This window comes from Bos mutus, chromosome 13 (assembly GCF_027580195.1).
Source record: "Bos mutus isolate GX-2022 chromosome 13, NWIPB_WYAK_1.1, whole genome shotgun sequence".
Classification (NCBI taxonomy): domain Eukaryota; kingdom Metazoa; phylum Chordata; class Mammalia; order Artiodactyla; family Bovidae; genus Bos; species Bos mutus.
Window position 1 is genome coordinate 25,516,449 of NC_091629.1, and position 17,969 is coordinate 25,534,417.

General features: G+C 38.8%; 1 protein-coding gene across 3 annotated transcripts in view; it reads left to right on the forward strand.

Annotated features, from left to right (window-relative positions):
• XRN2 (5'-3' exoribonuclease 2) overlaps positions 1-17,969 on the forward strand; it is a 62,796-nt gene that overhangs the window by 14,773 nt on the left and 30,054 nt on the right. For 2 of the 3 annotated variants that reach the window (XM_070381173.1, XM_070381175.1), the window contains exons 7-20: positions 725-797; positions 939-989; positions 1,455-1,612; positions 2,777-2,851; positions 2,943-3,076; positions 3,176-3,233; positions 3,317-3,424; positions 7,575-7,619; positions 9,525-9,656; positions 12,177-12,295; positions 14,956-15,091; positions 16,225-16,332; positions 16,434-16,523; positions 17,494-17,566. In XM_070381173.1, coding sequence (XP_070237274.1) covers positions 725-797; positions 939-989; positions 1,455-1,612; positions 2,777-2,851; positions 2,943-3,076; positions 3,176-3,233; positions 3,317-3,424; positions 7,575-7,619; positions 9,525-9,656; positions 12,177-12,295; positions 14,956-15,091; positions 16,225-16,332; positions 16,434-16,523; positions 17,494-17,566 — 1,360 coding nt within the window. The remainder of the gene's footprint in view (positions 1-724; positions 798-938; positions 990-1,454; positions 1,613-2,776; positions 2,852-2,942; positions 3,077-3,175; positions 3,234-3,316; positions 3,425-7,574; positions 7,620-9,524; positions 9,657-12,176; positions 12,296-14,955; positions 15,092-16,224; positions 16,333-16,433; positions 16,524-17,493; positions 17,567-17,969) is intronic. The other variant, XM_070381174.1, reaches the window with a different exon arrangement.

The following is a 17,969-nucleotide window of genomic DNA, read 5'->3' on the forward strand; positions in this document are numbered from 1 at the left end:
TCAAAGTTATGTCCTTTGATAGGACTGATATTATTTGTCTTTTTCTCCCTCCATGAAATGCTGATTGATGTTAGAGGAACGAGAAGCTTCTAGGGTTATTAGAGATGGGGTACCTTGCATGGTCCAGTGACCGGCAGCCGAATTTTCTCTCAGTGCCAATTTTGTCCTCTTACCGTCACCATGAAGCTGTAAGATGGGACTCATGATTTAAAATACATATATATGAAAGTAATTTCTGTTGTTAGAAATCAAAATACAGCAAGATAAAAAACCCTGGGGCTGCCTTTAAAGAATGGCTGTGTGCTCCTGAGTGTTTAAGTAAAATTTAAGCAAAATGTTTATATAATCTTGGGTTCATAAGCCCATTTCCCTGTTAATTAGATGTGGTACTCTGTATTTAATGGGTATCTCTTACCAATTACTCTCAGGGCTTGTATGGCTTGGTGCTGTATACTTGAGTAGCAGTGAAGAGTAGAAACTTGTGAACTGATCTGTTTTTCTAATGGCTAAGTTTGACCCAAACATTTCATTTTTTCTATTTCAAGTAGTCAGTTAACTAGTGAAATAATTTTGATGTCTAACACACACCTTATTAAGAAAAATTTCCAATTAGCAACACTGTTTTAATAGAATTATCCCAGTTTATTTTAAAATGTTCAGTTCTGTTGATTTTTGAGCTTGAAAAATGGGAATGAGCTAAAAATGTTTAAACTGTTTTTTGTAGGTTATTTTATCTGATGCTAGTGCTCCTGGTGAAGGGGAACATAAAATCATGGATTACATTAGAAGACAAAGAGGTAAAATTCATATATAAATAGTTGATTATATGTTCTATTAAAAAAAAAAGACAAGCCATTGTGTAGAAAATGTTTGGTAAAATGTGATATTCCTGTAGTATGAAATCTATTTACATAAATATATATTTCCCATCTCTCTAGCCCAGCCTAACCATGACCCAAACACTCATCACTGCTTATGTGGAGCAGATGGTAAGTTTCTTCTTTGGGATCTGAATCTCTTTGGGTTAAACAGTAGCGAGTCCATGGTTTGGTGTGTAGTAATGAATTATTCATGGCTGCCTGGAAATTCTAAAATGCCATGCTTATTTTATGTTTGAGAGAGAACTAGTGTGGAGTCATTTAATCTGTGTTTAATATTCACCTATCTTGATTTTTTTTTTTTTTCAACTTTTTAATATGGTCACACATATCTTTAAAATGGAAAGTTGCCAAGTGTTGACTTCTGAGTGGTAGTTACACTCTAAGCTCATGTTTCTGGAGGTCCTGTTCTTGGCCACTAGGAAGTTTTAGGCTTTTCAGCTTTGCTCTCTGTGTGATCCTTGGGGCTTTTCTTTGCCTTGCTGTCTTGTGTTACGATATTATCTTGCCTTTGGTTACAGTAAGGGTCTTCCGGAAATGCTCACTGTTTGGTGTTTTGTTGTTGTTGACTGATAGCTGATCTCATTATGCTTGGCCTTGCTACACATGAGCCCAACTTTACCATTATCAGAGAAGAATTCAAACCGAACAAACCCAAACCCTGTGGTCTTTGTAATCAATTTGGACATGATGTCAAGGACTGTGAGGGTTTGCCGAGAGAAAAGAAGGGAAAGGTAAGAATTTCAGGATGGTAGTAGCCTCATTTAATATTTTTCAGTTTTATTTTTGTGATCAAACATACATACCAAACTACCACTTTTTAGCCATGTTTAAATGTGCAGTTCAATGGCATTAAGTATATAAATGCCTCATTTTAAAAATGGATAAAAAGAAGACTGGTTGATTCGATTTTTCATCTATTTGCTCTGTTACCCCTCACAGAGATGTATCTTTCCAAACTCCTTAAACACACATTCACAACCTTGCACGCAGTCAGATTCTTTCTCCTCCCTGCTTTCCTAGCACAGCTTACATCTGCACAAGGCTGAGGTCTCATAGGTAATGATGCCCATTGTGCATGATTTGTTTGAACTGTAAATAAAGTCTATTAAACTTCTTGATACCTTTGAGTAACTCCTAGTTTCTCCCTATTATGAGTTCCCTTGGTTATATCCATTTAACCATTTATATCCTTTTAAAGGGTGTCTAAGAATATGGTACCTCTTTAAAAGACGTGTTGAGTGAAAACTGGTAAAAAGTATACATATTCACAGAGAAGGGTGAGGCATGTACATTAAAATGTTAATATTGGTTGGGTGTAGGTCAGGGTTTGGCAAACTATAGCTCTCCAGGTTTGACCTATGAGTTTAGAGGGTCTTTTGTTTTTAAAGGGTTGTAAAAATAAAACATGAAAGAATATGCAACAGAAACCATACATGTCTCCCTCCGCAGGCTGAAATAGTTAGTGTCTCGCCCTCTGTTAAAAACATGTGTGTGCTCCGTCAGTGTCTCAATAATAAAGAACCTGCCTGCCAGTGTAGACCCGCAGGAGACGCGGGTTCAGTCCCTGGGTCGGGAGGGTCCCTTAGAGGAGGAAATGGCAATCCACTGCAGTGTTCTTGCCTGGGAAATCCCATGGACAGAGGAGCCTAGTAAGTCCCATGGGGTCGCAAAAGACTCAGACACGACTGTGCGTCTGAGCGCTCAGCCCCTGGTCTAGGTGTGACTGAAATTGTGGGTAATTTTTATTTTTAAAATGGTTTGGTAAATTCTGCTCTTACTTAATACTTGTAATATTAAAATGGGTCTTGCTTTAGAAGAAGCTGTGCTATTTGTTTGGATGAAGGAAGTTCCAAGATTCGGAGTAGATATATTGAGTCTTCCCCCCTTTCTTACAGCACGATGAACTGGCAGACAGCCTTCCTTGTGCAGAAGGAGAGTTTATCTTCATTCGTCTCAGTGTTCTCCGTGAGGTATGTGGCGGTGACCGTTGGCATGGGTGCACCAATAATAAGCCAACTGCTATTTGATGGCTTTAGTGACAGCATTCCTTTTTGGTCGCAGTATTTGGAAAGAGAGCTCACCATGGCCAGCCTGCCGTTCACGTTCGATGTCGAGAGGAGCATTGATGACTGGGTCTTCATGTGCTTCTTTGTGGGAAACGACTTCCTTCCTCACCTGCCATCCTTAGAGATTAGGTATGTGTGTGTGAGCTTGTGTGCTCAAGCTCCTGTTTAGCCCTCTGGCCTTTCAGTGCAGTCTGGTCCTAATGCTTGATGTTTGTTTCCTGGTGGCAGGGAAGGTGCCATCGACCGCTTGGTTAACATATACAAAAATGTGGTACACAAAACCGGGGTAAGTTCACTCTTGAATAATTTCAAAACAGAAGTGTTTGCTTTTGTAAGAAGGTCATTTTACATGTATTTTATCACTTACAGGGTTACCTTACAGAAAGTGGTTATGTCAATCTGCAGAGAGTACAGATGATCATGTTAGCAGTTGGTGAAGTTGAGGATAGCATTTTTAAAAAAAGAAAGGATGATGAGGTAAAGTGTTTCTCTTGCAGTAGCTCAATTGCTCCTGTCTCTCATAGGCTGTGATGATCCTGTGATTGTCCTTTTAACCTCTCTGAGTGCGCTGTTAAATCAATGTAGTGTATCAAATACCAGTGTAATCACGAGTGGTCAGTGCTTTGATGATTTTATAAAGGCTGTGATGCTTGCTGTGTGGAATTATGTATTGCACCCTGTGTGAGTTGCATTGTACCTTCTCTCTTTTTAATCCCAAGTAAGATATAAATCCAAATACCTGCCTAATCAATGGGCTGTGAAATGAGGGTTCCAAAGCTAGAAGAATGCTGGAATTGAACTCCTGGCTGCCGTGTTTTATAGGCACTGTGTATGCTCTGGACTTTGCAACTCCGTACTCTGGTGGCGGAATGTAGGGGATCTGGGATGGATTGACTGCATTGGCCAAGGCAGAGGGTTGCAGCTGGTGTAAGAAATGTGGGCATAAAAGAAGGAAATAAAGTCGCAGAGCATTTTGGAATTATTTATGTGGGATAGGGTGAGTCTTAGCATGGGCAGTGGAAGTTTGCTGGTGCCATTCACCCAGGCAGTGAGCCCTGCAGGTGGAGCAGATGGGGTGGAGATAAGGTCGAAATGAGTTTCGTTTTGGAGGTGCTGCAATTGAGGGGCCACAGGACACCTGAGAGGAGAAGTCTATGAACCAGTCAGATGGATCCATGTGGAGCTCAGGTCAGAAATCCTTCAGAAGGAGATTTGAGAACCGTGAGCAGATAGGATATGGCTCCTATCTTGAGCAGAAACTTGACATCTCTGGGAGTTTATAAAGAGGGAAAGTGCTTTCCATCAGGGGTCTCTGGGAGTGTAGAGGTTTCAGGAGAAGGTAAGGCCGGGGGAGGAAGCCCCTGGAGAGAGGCGAAGCTGTTGGTGCTGCCTGAGGTTGTCAGAGTGGGATGGATGGGCCCCTGGTCCTCAAGCTAGAGGGAGGGGCCGCAGCCTGGAGGCAGAGTGGGCTGGAGGGAGGCCGACAGTGGGTGAGAGGAGCAGAAAGGAAGCAGAGGAGACCCTTCAGCTTCTTAGTCCTATAGATCTTTATGAGCAGATGGCAACATAATATTGATACATAACTTCCTGATCTCCTCAAAGATTAAAACATGTTATTGTATCTGATAAGATTTTGTGTTTTCCTCAGCTTTGCTACTGTAGCTAATGGCCTCTTCTTTAGAATCTTGGGTACCATTTTGTATAACAGTGAGTGGCCTGTAGGCATTTTTTCAAAGCCTTTGGTACTTGGTAATCGTCACATGTAAGATTCAAATCGCAGAAATAACTCACTCTGAAGTATGAAACACCTACCAGAACAGCCATTTTAACGAGTCTTCAGCCGTCACAGTGGCTCCACTTGAGCTGCTGCTCTTTATGCTGAAGAAATAAACTACACACATTTTGTATTAGTTGGTATAAAATCTCATCTTAGAAAAGTCTTTTTCTGTGACTTTAGCGGACTCTGTAGTGTTAAATATTGATGGTATTTGGCATTAGACTGGGATGTGTAGGATTTGATAGAAACCAAAGTGCTTCAGACTTCGGTATATCATGTGGTTTCTGGCTGGCCTGGCAGAGAGGGCATTTGACAGCTTTGGGTCTTTGTTGGTGTCCATGACTTGTTACAATGTTTTTTGGCATGGTTGGGCATTGTATTGGACAGATTTATGAACCCTCAGAAACTCAACATAAAAGTATCTGAGTGTATATAATTTCCAGGAATGTGTGTCCATGGCTTTTGACAGATTTCCAAAGGAATTCATAAGACACAAAAGATGAAATATCAGTAAGGTCTTGTCCAGGTAGATTTGATCTGCTTATGTGGCTGCCGCCCTTAAAAAGAGCAAAATAGTAGAATGGGAGTCTATCGATACTTGTTATTAAAATAGAACAGTTAGGTCAGAAATGTCTTTTTTATTTTATGAGCTTTAATCTTTGCCTTTTATCTTGCAAATGTTCATTTATTCAGCACACATTTCCTGTTTACAATGTGCCTGATAGTATTCATATTCTGAGGGTTAGTGATACAACAAAAAAACAAAATAAAAAATAGATGGAACTTCTTAGCTCGTGGAGCTGACATTCTTCTGGGGGAGATGGATAATTAACACAAAGCTGAAGTGTAGTATGCAGGGTGTGAGAGAGTGACACGTGCCCTGAAGGAAGTTAAAGCAGGGGACGAAGTGTCTGGGGAGATCACAGCCCTAGGAAAGGTGGCTGGAGAAGGCCTTGCTGATGTCAGGGAGTGGACCATGCAGATGTTTTCAGGAAGAGCACTGCAGACGGACGGAATCACCCACCAAAAGGCTCTGGTCTGGAGCACGTATGGGATGTTGAGAACAGCGAGGAGCCCGTGTGGGAGCAGAGGATGCAAAGGGAAGGGAATAGGAGAAGAGGTCAGAAAGGTGGTGGATGTAGTAGAACCCTCTCGATCATTAGCAGGACTTCAGCTCTCAGTCTGCATCACTGAAGCATAGAAGTGACAAAGTCTGACACGAACTAGGAAACATTAACTCGAGCTGCTGTGTGGAGGCAGAGACAGAAGCATCAAGCCCAATTAAGAGGCTCCTCTGCAGTATGCTAAGGGAGCCAGCATGGTAGCAGTGAAGGTGGTAATAGATGGTTGGATTTGAGATAGGTTTTGAAGCTAGAACCAGTGGGATCTGCTGATGGATTAAATCCTAGGTGTGAGAGAAGGAAAGGTATCAAGCATGACTCCAAGGCACCTTTTTCTGAACAACCGAAAAATGGTCTGGTCTGAGTAGCTGTGAAGAGAAGACTGGGAGATGGAGAGATGGGGGTGGCGATTCTGTTTTGGACATGTCAGGGTTGAGACACGTAGGTGGGGGTGTTGAGTTGGCAGAGGCTCTGGTTGGAGACTCATGAGACTAGGTGATTATTGTTAGGAGAGCAGAGAAGTGGGGAGGTCCAGGTGATGGGCCCAGGGGAGCAGTGGCTTTCAGAGGGTGGAAGGAGGGCCGCGTGAAGGCAGCAGCAGGAGTGAAAGAACAGGTGAGTGGTGTCCTGGCAGCGAGGTGAAGAGCGTGGTTTCAGAAGGAGGAGTCACGGCCAGATAAGAGACGGCTCATTAACTGTGTAAGCAGAGTGTGGTTAGGGAAATTGGCAGTGTTCAGATCTTAGGAGGTTTTAAGTGGTCAGTCAGCATGTATCTGGCATTCAGCCCCTCCTGGCAGAAAGTGCTAACCTCCCATCTTGTTAAGTGTTCTCTTGGAGTGGCAGTACTGCCTTGGAGGGTGGAAGTGCCAAGAGGAGGGTGATGGTCATTATAGTACCTGCTGTGGGCACCTTCGCTGTCGTTTCAGTGCCTGAACACTCAGGCATGGGCATGGGAGGGGTGCTTTCTGGGGAAGGACGCCTTTGAATGACTCAGTTAGTGGGGAGCAAGGTCAGCCCTAAATCCTGTCTAGTTGAAATCATGGCTAGATTTCAAAAATGAGTGGAGGGAAGAATCAAGGCAGATTGGACCCTTTCCTGTGAGTTAAACTGGCCCAGAATAAGCAGTGCAGACATCTGTCTTTTCTTCCTTCTCTCATTGGGTCTATTTGGTGGTGGTCATTGAGGGGAGCATCTGAGTGGTAGTGTTTTCCTAGAGCCCCACTGTTCTCTTTATCACTTGTGCCACACATGTGATAGGGTAGGGACTGTCCAGCCCTTTGTAGGTAATAGAGGCTCATTATTAAATTGTCTTATTGAATTTTTAAAATTTTCATCTTGATTATGAACTATATTCAGCTACAACTTAAAGAATTGTTTTCTTATGTGTATCTTCTCTATACTGACAGCCTGTTCACTCCAGGGTGAAACCAAGGGTCTTTGTCATGACTCTTACATTTTTCCCTGAAATGATATTAAAAACTATCTGCAAAAAAATTAAGAGGAACCATTTAAATTGTATATAAACCCAATTTAGAATACCCTCTAGCCATGTGCAGTTCTGATAAGCAGCACTATGAACATGCAGTCTATTGCCTAGTTTCATTATGTACCTAGGTTTCTGGGGTCTTCCTTTAAAACTTTAATTGTCTCTCAAATCATTCCTGGTAATGTTTAACTCTTACATTTTTGTGTAATTATTTGACAGAATATGTGGATTTTATACTTTTAGGACAGTTTTAGAAGACGACAGAAAGAAAAAAGAAAGAGAATGAAGGTGAGTTTTAATTCATAAGACTGGCAGTGGTATAAGTTTACAATTTGGGAGGAATGTGTTCATGACAGTAGCTTTTTATTCTTTACCCAGTAGGATCTGGTTAGAGACATGGTACCCACCCAACTGCCTTCCTGCCTGGTATTGATTTTAAAGGAGTCCTATCTAAGCTCTGTCTCAAGTCTGAAGGGAAATACTTGATGGGCAGGTGGTACTTAGTTATTTGAGTTTTTTACAATGATCAGTTATTATTATTGTTTTTGTAATAAAAGCAGTCAACCTTTGGTATCTCTTGAAGTCACTATGCTCTGTCTTTAATTTTGTCAGGTTAATCTTCCTAGAATAGAATGCATGCATGCTCAGTCGCATCCTATTTTTTTTGCAACTCTGTGGGTTGTAACCACCAGGCTCCTCTTTCCATGGGATTTTCCAGGCAAGAGTGCTGGAGTGGGTTGCCTTTCCTTTCTCCAGGGAATCTTCTTGACCCAGGGATCTAACTCACATCTCCTGCTTGGCAAGTGGACCCTTAACTGCTGTGCCACCTGGGAAGCCCACAGAATAGGATGGCTACCTGGAGTTTTGTTGTTTCTCTGATCAGAAATCAGCAGTGACTTCTTAGTCACCCTCAGAGTCCATTCTCAGTCTGGCTTGCAGAGCGCTGGCCGCCAGCTCCTCCCTTCCTGTCCTCTCAACATCCTCTAAACAAGCCAGGCTGTTTTAGCCTGGCCTCCGTTGCCTCCTCCAGAGGTTCCTCCTCCCATCTGTGCACACTTCGCCTTCTCCATGGCTTCCCTTGCTGCCTGGCTGGTGCCTGGGTTGAGCAGGCCTTTCCTTTACCTCTGGTGATTCTTGTTGTCCTTCCTAGATTTTAAACTCAACGGAGTTGAGGGACTGCCTTTTATTTTCAGATTTTATTGGGTTTGAGCAATTTCAGGAACCTAGAAAGAAGAATAATTTATTGCTGAATTAGTTCCAAACCACTTAGATCTGGGGAGAAGCCTGTTTGGTTACTGCTTTCTTTTTTCTTTTATTAATTTTTTAAATTGAAGTATAGTTGATAACTGAAGAAGGGAAAGGCTTATCCACTCCAGTATTCTGGCCTGGAGAATTCCATGGACTGTATAGTCCATGGGGTCACAAAGAGTTGGACACGACTAGGTGACTTTCACTCACTCATTCATAGTTGATATATAATATTATGGAAGTTTCAGCATAATGATTCACAGTTTTTAAAGGTTATAATCTATTTACAGTTATTATAAAATGTTGGCTGTGTTCCCTGTGGTCTTGCAGTATATCCTTGCAGCTTATTTATTCTATCCATCATAGTTCATACTGTGTATGATTATTTTCTTTCAGTCAGTATTTGTTTTTAAAACATCTGTCAGTCACAGCTGTCATCTATTATAGCTGTTGTCATAGCTCTGGCAATAAAGAGTTAAATTGTAGCAAGGTGAAGCGTGAATAAAAGCTGTATTTCCTAAGTAGAAATCAAACGCTTGACTTTTTTTTTTTAACCATTAAGGTAAAATGTTAATGTTATTTGTTATTTTTATTTGACTAGAATTATGTCTCGAACATGTAGCGAAATTATAAGAGAAAAGCCTGAGACTTGAATAGTTCCATAGAGTGGAACTGAATGTGATGATGGCTATTCTCAAACTTCCCATGTATGTACCAGAACAATGAATTATATGTACTTTTAGAGCAGAGTTGCTATTACAGACTGTTTACAGGGTGAGTTACCATCATATCAAAGGGTAAACAACCCTGAACGTCAACAGAACATCCCATCTTTTCCATGCTTGTAGTGGGGTCTCTTTCCATTGCCCTCTTTTTTTCCCTGTCATCCAGTTGTGTTGTGGTTTCATTTTAATTTCTACATTCGTTTGTCTTCATTTATTTTAGAGAGATCAACCATCTTTCTCTCCTGGTGGAATATTAACCCCTCATGCCCTTGGTTCAAGAAGCTCACCAGGATCTCAAGTGGCCAGTAATCCAAGACAAGCGGCTTATGAGATGAGGATGCAGAATAACTTGGTAAGGGACTCACTCTTCATGTAGCCTGAAAGGCTGGTGGCTTACCAGGTGCCCCTTGTAGTTGTGTGTGAATTTGATCATGTAGCCTGGAGGTGTTTTTTGTTTTACAGCTTTTTTCAATGTCTTTTACCTTGGGATATTTTTATTTCTGTTAAATCTATCTTTATTAATATGAAATGATCTAAATGTGAATATGAAATATGAAAATACGTAAATGATGTGAAGGGAACGAAAATGCATGTAAATAAGATGGCTTAGTGGCTGCAGTGTTTCCGTAATGAACATGGGCCTCAGTGCTTCCAGCTCCTCCCCAAGGCACGATGGTGATGGTGATGGAAGCGTGAGGGGACATCCACATGTCTCATAGCTGGGGCAAGAGAGGAGGGAGGGTTTTGCTACCTAATTTCCCCTTTCTTCCAGGGATCACTTGTGGGCATTTTGCAGAATGGTATTCCTCAGTCTGTTAAGTACAGGTGCTCATTACTGCCTAAAGTCTCGCTCTCTGATTCAGTCATGGAATAGATCCAAGTATCTATTTTAAGGTAGCTCTCACTACCGAAATTCTAGTTGCTGCCTGTTTGTAAACTCAGGAACTAAATGGATTTGCCTTGTGATAGCCCTCCTTGTTTGAACTTTGTAATCCAGACTGCAGGAGCGGACCATCTCAGCTGGCAAGTCTCTACTCTGCCCATTAGCTTTCTGTTGTATTGACAGAAGACCCAAGAGCCTGGGGCACATGGCGGACAGCAAGCAGGGATGAGGGAAGAGACCATGAGCTAACACAGACAGACAGCAGATGATCGAAGCTATTGCTTATTTCAGTCTAGCAGGCCTGAGAGAAAGAGTTCTGTACAGGGAAAAAAGATATATAACTTTTTACTATGGTGAATTCAAGGAAATTGTGTAACTTTGGATATTTAAGTTTTATTATTCCTTTTAGTTATCCAGTTGATGTTCAAGTTCTTTATTATAGGGCAATCCTACATGTGGAATTTTTGCCACGTCAAGAGACTGAATTTATATTCCCATTAACTCACAATGAGAAGTTTTAGGACCTTAGATTTGAAATTGAAGAAACAAGGTTTTGCATCTTCCCAGAGAAGAAGCTTGCCTTACTGTTGTGGGTTTGTTATTTTTATTTTTATTTATTTATTTATTTTAGTATTATTTTTATTTTATATTGAAGTATAGTTGGTTAACAGTGTGTTGGTTTCCAGTTAGATTCAGCTGTACATATATACATGTATCTGTTCTTTTTGCTCTTTGTTTTCTTGTCTTATTTCTTGCACCATTAACAGTGAGCTGCAGAGGGTCAGTGAAAGGGATTGCAGTGAGACTCTTGAGTAGGACAAAAGAAACTGATATTTGTCATTGAAGAGCACAGTGGCTACGGTCCCCACAGAATGGACTGAACGTGACTGGCAACACCATGTTGATGATGGAGTGCTGTTTTCTTAATATCAGGGAGGCATTAGGTCTAAACTCTGTAACCTGTGACACCTGGCCATACAGTATCATGAGTAAAGTTGATGCTCTACATTTTTAAAAGAAAGGGTTATAAACACCATGTGAAACAGAATTTTGCTTTGTTGTAACAGACTTTCTTAGCCTATGGTTTGAACTGCCTTTATGCTCAGATTTTACAGTTTCATCATAATAGCCTCTTGAACTTCTCAATTTAGAAAGTTCAATTTATTCAAAATATCTAATAGATTTTCACTAATAGAACAAAACCTTTACTATGAAAACCTTTTCTGCTGCATATGTTTTTGGTCACTTAAAACTAAAGTTGCAGAAGATTTTAATTTTTAGTTTAAAGGATAGGGTGTGCCTATCCTCACTGAGTTAGGTACATAGAGAAGAGAACACTGAATTTAAACTGGTATCCAAGTCTTTGAAATACTAATGTATATTTTTCTAAGATGACCAATAGATTTTTATTTGTACATTGAATTTTAAAGCAGTGTATGTAAAATATTTAATAATTTAATAGTTACCTGGCTGAGTCTTATTACTAAACTATTGCTTTCCAGAGTGGTTATACTATGCTAGGTTGAACACGTACCATTTAAATTCATTTTCATCTGCTTGGCTATTTTATAGTTAATTTATATATTTATCTTTTCCCCTTTTACAGTTCTGCTGTTTGATTAGTAGAAAGTGATTGTGAATTCGTAAGATCAGGGGATCAGCAAAGAAAAGAAATATTTAAATAATAATTTTAAAAATCTATAAAATTCAGTTTTTCTTTTCAAGCAGTTTTTGCCCTAAGAACGTTCAAATTCATTTAAGCATAGGAAACTTGGTACCATATTACTCTTTTTGGGGAGAAGTACAATAGGCCAAAATCAGTCTTTATGCTTTCTAAATATATTCACCATATCCATTTAACAGGTTTAAAAAATAACAGCTTTAAATAAGGTATTACCATGAAGCATGGTGGTAGAAGCAGTGGGATGTAGCTTCTTTTGTGAAATGAATAATTAAATCCTTCCTCTGTAATGTCATAATTGTCTGCAGAGTCCATCAGTCTCTCCTAATACGAGTTTCACTTCTGACGGCTCCCCATCTCCGAGAGGAGGAATTAAACGAAAAGCGGACGACAGTGACAGTGAACCTGAGCCAGAGGATAACGTCAGGTGAGGCCATTTTTTGGTAGCACTTTGTTAGCAAATTGCTGAAATAGAGGTGGTCTAATTAATGCTATTTAGCTCAGAGAAGCAGTGCCTTCAGTTGCTTGCCTGTGATCTTTTTATCCAGCAGTAATTAATGTGGAGGGTTAGGATAGTCAGTAAATTCCAGTGAGATGTGTAAGCTATAGCTGTTAAACCTAAGTATCTAGATTAGTATGCGTGCAGGTTCTCATCCTCCAAGCCACTTTCCCTCTGAGACCAGGCGCTAGATAGGCTAGGCATGAGGTGTTTAGCTCTGACTATGTGATCTGAATGTGACTGTGTGGGGATTAAATTTTCAAGCTGCTTAATCCAGAAAGTTCAGTAACACTTGGATACTTGATATAGTTTGCTTTAATCTTCTCAGTTGAAAAGTTTCTTCCTCAGGATGAAATATGCAGAAATCGTTTGGTTAAGAAATATGTATATTTTTAAAAACCACAAATTTGTATATGCACAGTTCTATTTCATGACAAAGGAGTTTCCCTTTAACTGTACACTTAACATTTATGATGGGAAACTTTGATTCTTTCATTTGTCCAGATCAGAGATTAATAACCTCTTTTATAATTAAATCTAAGCTTGAATCCTAGACTCCCAAGTACAAAAGGCCAACAGTCTCAATAAATGTAACTCATTAATAATTTAGCAAAATAATAGGTAGTCCAAAGTTAAGCGAACAATAGTGGTCCAAAAGCATGCACAAAAGCAGCTCATGCTTCTTATATAGGTTATGGATGGTGCGTTTGTGTTTATGATTAGAAACCTCACAAATGTCGTGTGGTTCTGCATTTTCCAAACAACCTTTGATGTCAGGTACTGCAGTCTGTGATGACGTGTCATCGTACTTTTACCTTACCTGAGTTTTTGTCCTCTGCTTCTATGACAATGGATTTTCCTCTTTGAGTGTTTTTTGTTTACTAAGAAGTCATCATGATCTGGCTAGTTTAATAGTAAACTAATTAATGCTAGCTTAATAGTAAACTTGATTTATTTAGTGTTTTATTGTTTAATTTTGGTGCTGGGAATAATCATGATGGAAATGCTTCTATCAAGAAATGCTTGGGATTCTTAGCATTTATTTTCTTACTGTCTTTTGTATAATGGTGATCTACATCATGAATAGAGATATTTCTCCACATTGGTGTTCTGTGAATCCTTTGTGTAGCTATGAAACCTTTCATAGCTAGAATGGCATATAGTGAAGAACCAGTTACCCCAGGTCGCATCTTGCTACACAAAATAAATGGAGATCAGGCCCAGCTGCTCACAGACACAGCTCACAGCTCTGACGACTGATGCTCAGACGCTGAGTGTGGTTCCTGAGGAAGGAGCTGGCAGGGCTGCTCCCACTCCTGGGGTGCACCCTGAAAACAAACATGCTAAACAAGATTCCTACTTTTGCCTTTTTAAAAAAAAAATGAAATTGTCTCTTCACTTCTTTCACTTAGGGAAAACAGGCATTGATGGAGGTCTTTTGCACAAGCCAAGTAGTGTAAAGTGAACTTTGGAAAGGGTTTACCTGTATTCTGAAACATGACTGCAGTTACTTTGTAAGGTCTGGCACATGGTAGAAAGTGGCCTTACTATAGAGGCATCTTGAGATCTGTCCTGATGAAAAGAAAATTATTTTGGCTTCTTTGTGTTCTATCAAGAAAATGTTTTAATCTCTCAGAGAATGAGAAATCAGTACTTTGTGGTTCTTCTCATTGTATGTTTAGTAATTAATGATAACTTAGTGAATTGATTGGCCTGCTTCTAAGTTTTACCAGAACATGCAAATATACATACGTACGTGTGCATGCATGTCCTTCCCTTTAACTCTTAGCTTTAAGATGCCCAAGCATGCAGAGTATAGATTAGCTATACCAAGTTTCTGCCTGGTTTTTACTCTTTTATAAATTGTGTTTTACCTTTAAAAGAATTACCCATAGCAAATCTTTTTTTTTCCAAAGTAGTTTAATTGACTTGTTTTGTACAGTTTAGATATATCCTAATAAACTGAGGAACTTGAACTATATAAAAATATATTCACTATTTGAATCTTAAAATGTAGTTTTAGAATTACTCCACGGTCCAAAAGCATATAAAATAGTATAAAATTTCAAGCACACAAGTGTTATGTATCTGTGCTTAGTCACTCAGTCATGTCTAACTCTCTGCGACCCCATGGATTGTAGCCCACCAGCTCCTCTGTCCACGGGGATTCTCCAGGCAAGAATACTGGAGTGGGTAGCCTATCTCTTCTCCAGGGGAATGTTCTGATCCAGGAATCAAACCAGGGTCTCCTGCATTGCAGGTGGATTCTTTACCAGCTGAGCTACCCAGGAAGCCCTGTTACGTATCTACTTTAGCATAAGTGATGATCCTTTTTTAAAATGTAGTTTTAGAATGATCTTACTGGAATCAGTGTTTTGAATTTTTGATGTTTAAATATCTTTAAGTTGGTAATAAATCCTGTGAAAGTGGAGGTTTTAGAAAATAGTTAAATGAACTGTGTTTGCTAGTGTTACTGTTGAACTCATTTACATTTCACCTGGACATTAGATGTAAGTTGATTGGGGTGATAAATAGGTGTACACTTACCATATTAAATCAGGATAAACTGATCTTGCCTGGTTTTTTAGGTTATGGGAAGCTGGTTGGAAACAGCGATACTATAAGAACAAATTTGATGTTGATGCAGCAGATGAGAAATTCAGACGTAAAGTTGTTCAGTCTTACGTTGAAGGACTCTGCTGGGTTCTACGATATTATTACCAGGTACAAAGGATATTTTCCTCTAAATTTCTAGCTGATAATTTTAGAAAGATAATTTTTGTAATAATGTGTATTATTGAGCCTAATATTTGTTTATAAAGCTCATTAATGTATACACAGAGCTCATTTTTGTTGTTAAAGAATTTCAACATAAAGGAGTGTTGTTGAGTATGCTTTGTCTTGCAAATGACTACAGTTTAGTGTTTTTTTAAGTTGGAATAAAAAAACAACTGAATAACTAATAGGTAGTCACTAAATGAATTGGAAGAAAAAAAATAACTGAGCAACTATTAGATAGTCACTAAATTACAGAACAAAAGAGAAAGCCTGGAAAATACTAGTAAGAATTGGAAAGGAATTTGAATGATACCATTTCTTCCATGTAAAGTAATGATGTTATTGAAGTTTGACTTAAAGCCTTTGGTAATTGGGATGTCAGATTGGTGAGAGGTTAGGTAGACATGGGGGTTGTAACTCATAGTTAGTATCTGGTTTTGTGTTTGTAGAATGAAGCAAGTTCAGTTTGTTGTAATCTGAAATTAGTAGAAAGTAATTTAATGTGTTAAGTATCAACTATAGAATTTTTTAATATAGTGTTTTACTTCTACAAAGATTAATTCCCCAGGCACATTGTCAAAATACATATCATTGAATATTTTTATAAGAAAAAGAAAGTTCTCACTGAAAATCTAGGGAATTCTCAAATGAAGCTTTTGCTGGTTTTGCTGTCAATCATGGTGATGTCCCTTCTCCATCTGTAGGCTCAGTGTCAGCTACACTTTTGTTCTTCATTTTAACTGGAAGCTCTAGAGTTGTAAAAAAATGCCACCAAACGCATTTGAAGGACAAAAATTTCACCAAATTGTGTTTGTCAATATAAAATTTGGTATTAACTACTGATTTTAAAGGTGTTTTGCAGTATTTTTTTAAATAAAGGGGCCATTGATATGAAGTGAAAGGTTCAAATTGAATCAAAATAACTTTTAGAACTCATGGAAAAATTAATACATGGACTATCTACTAGAAATCATATGTTTTATAAATAGAATATTATAGATTAATAGCCTAATATTTTTTGGTTTTCTGTGTATATCATTAACATAGATTTGTGGCTTTGCTGTTTTGAATGATTCCAGGGCTGTGCGTCCTGGAAGTGGTATTATCCATTCCATTATGCACCATTTGCTTCAGACTTTGAAGGGATTGCAGACATGCCTTCTGATTTTGAGAAGGGTACCAAACCGGTAAGCTGAGCTATTTAGAGCCATAAAATTTATAGAATTTTGGCATAGATCAAAATTGTGTGTCATATGTTAAAGTTTTTTGTTTGTTTTGTTTTTAATAGTTTAAACCACTGGAACAACTTATGGGGGTTTTTCCAGCTGCTAGTGGTAACTTTCTACCTCCATCATGGCGGAAGCTCATGAGTGATCCAGTGAGTCTCTCCCTACCCGCCCCTGCCAAGTCTTAGACACGTTTATTATTTTGCAAAATAACAGGTGCATTCTATTTCTTCAACCTGCTAATAACTAAGTAAACTTCTTAATATTAAATAGTAAATTTAAGCATTTTTCTTGATTGGTGTTAGTGGTGGTTTGTTTGTTTTCTTATGATATAGAAACTTTGCTGTCTGGCTTGAGAGAGTAAATCTTTGGAGTTGTTCACAAAATTAGCCAAATTTAAATTATTCTATATTATCAACATGTTACTGTGTTAATGTTAAATTCAATATGATGTATCCGATATATTCTGAGATATATTTGCCATGAGTCTTGGTGTTTTGAGTGTGTACCTGGGTTTTTGTCATACACTTTACTAACATGAGTCACAGTTGCATTTGCATTTCATAGTTAAAAGAGTGAAGTACAGAAACAGTGCAAATATTTGAGTTCTTCTGTATTTTTTCACAACTTTATTATTTTTTTCTGCTTTTCTTGGCTATCAGTACCCTATTTAGTAAATAAAATGCATTTGTATTTTGAAGAAATTCTTAAAACAGTTATTTTGTTCTCCGCCTACCTGTAAGCCATTGTTTTTGTTTGTTCCGGGCCTTTGTGGTGGCTGCCAGACCTAAGACTGGCACAGCTGGAATCCCCTCCTAGCTTATCTTGTATGTGAGGAGGAGTGAGGCACAGCTGGGAAACAGGGTTCTCTGTGAATTCTTCACTGTACACTGGATCCACCGATATCCACTCTAAAATTCTTCTGTGTTAGTATCTTTTATTTTTATCTTTTAAAATTGTTGATTTTTTTCTCCCTGGACCTGCAATTTAAAGAATACTATTTTAAAAGGAAAGCTTGTTTTCTTATCATGCATGATAGTGTGATCAAAAGTTTTATATCAAATTTTTCATAACAGAAATGTGTGACTTCATTTTGTGAATCTATTTGTCTCCCTGCTATAGGATTCTAGTATAATTGACTTCTACCCTGAAGATTTTGCTATTGATTTGAATGGGAAGAGGTATGCATGGCAAGGTAAAATTTAGACAGTATTCCTTTTTGTTAAAATAATTTTCTCTTTCTGATAAAACTATGTACTAACATGACTTTTTCCAGAAAAACATCTGCTGCTTCTTCATTGACTACGCTAAAAGCCTTTGACTGTGTGGATCGCAACAAACTGTGGAAAATTTTTCAGGGGATGGGAATACCAGTCCACCTTACCTGCCTCTTGAGAAATCCTTATGCAGGTCAGGAAGCAACAGTTACAGCCAGATGGAACAACAGTTAGTTCGAAACTGAGAAAGGAGTACATCAAGTCTTTATATTGTCACCTTGCTTATTTAACTTATGTGCAGAGTACATCATGCAAAATCCTGGGCTGGATGAAGCACAAGCTGGAATCAAGATTCCTGGGAGAAATATCAATAACCTCATA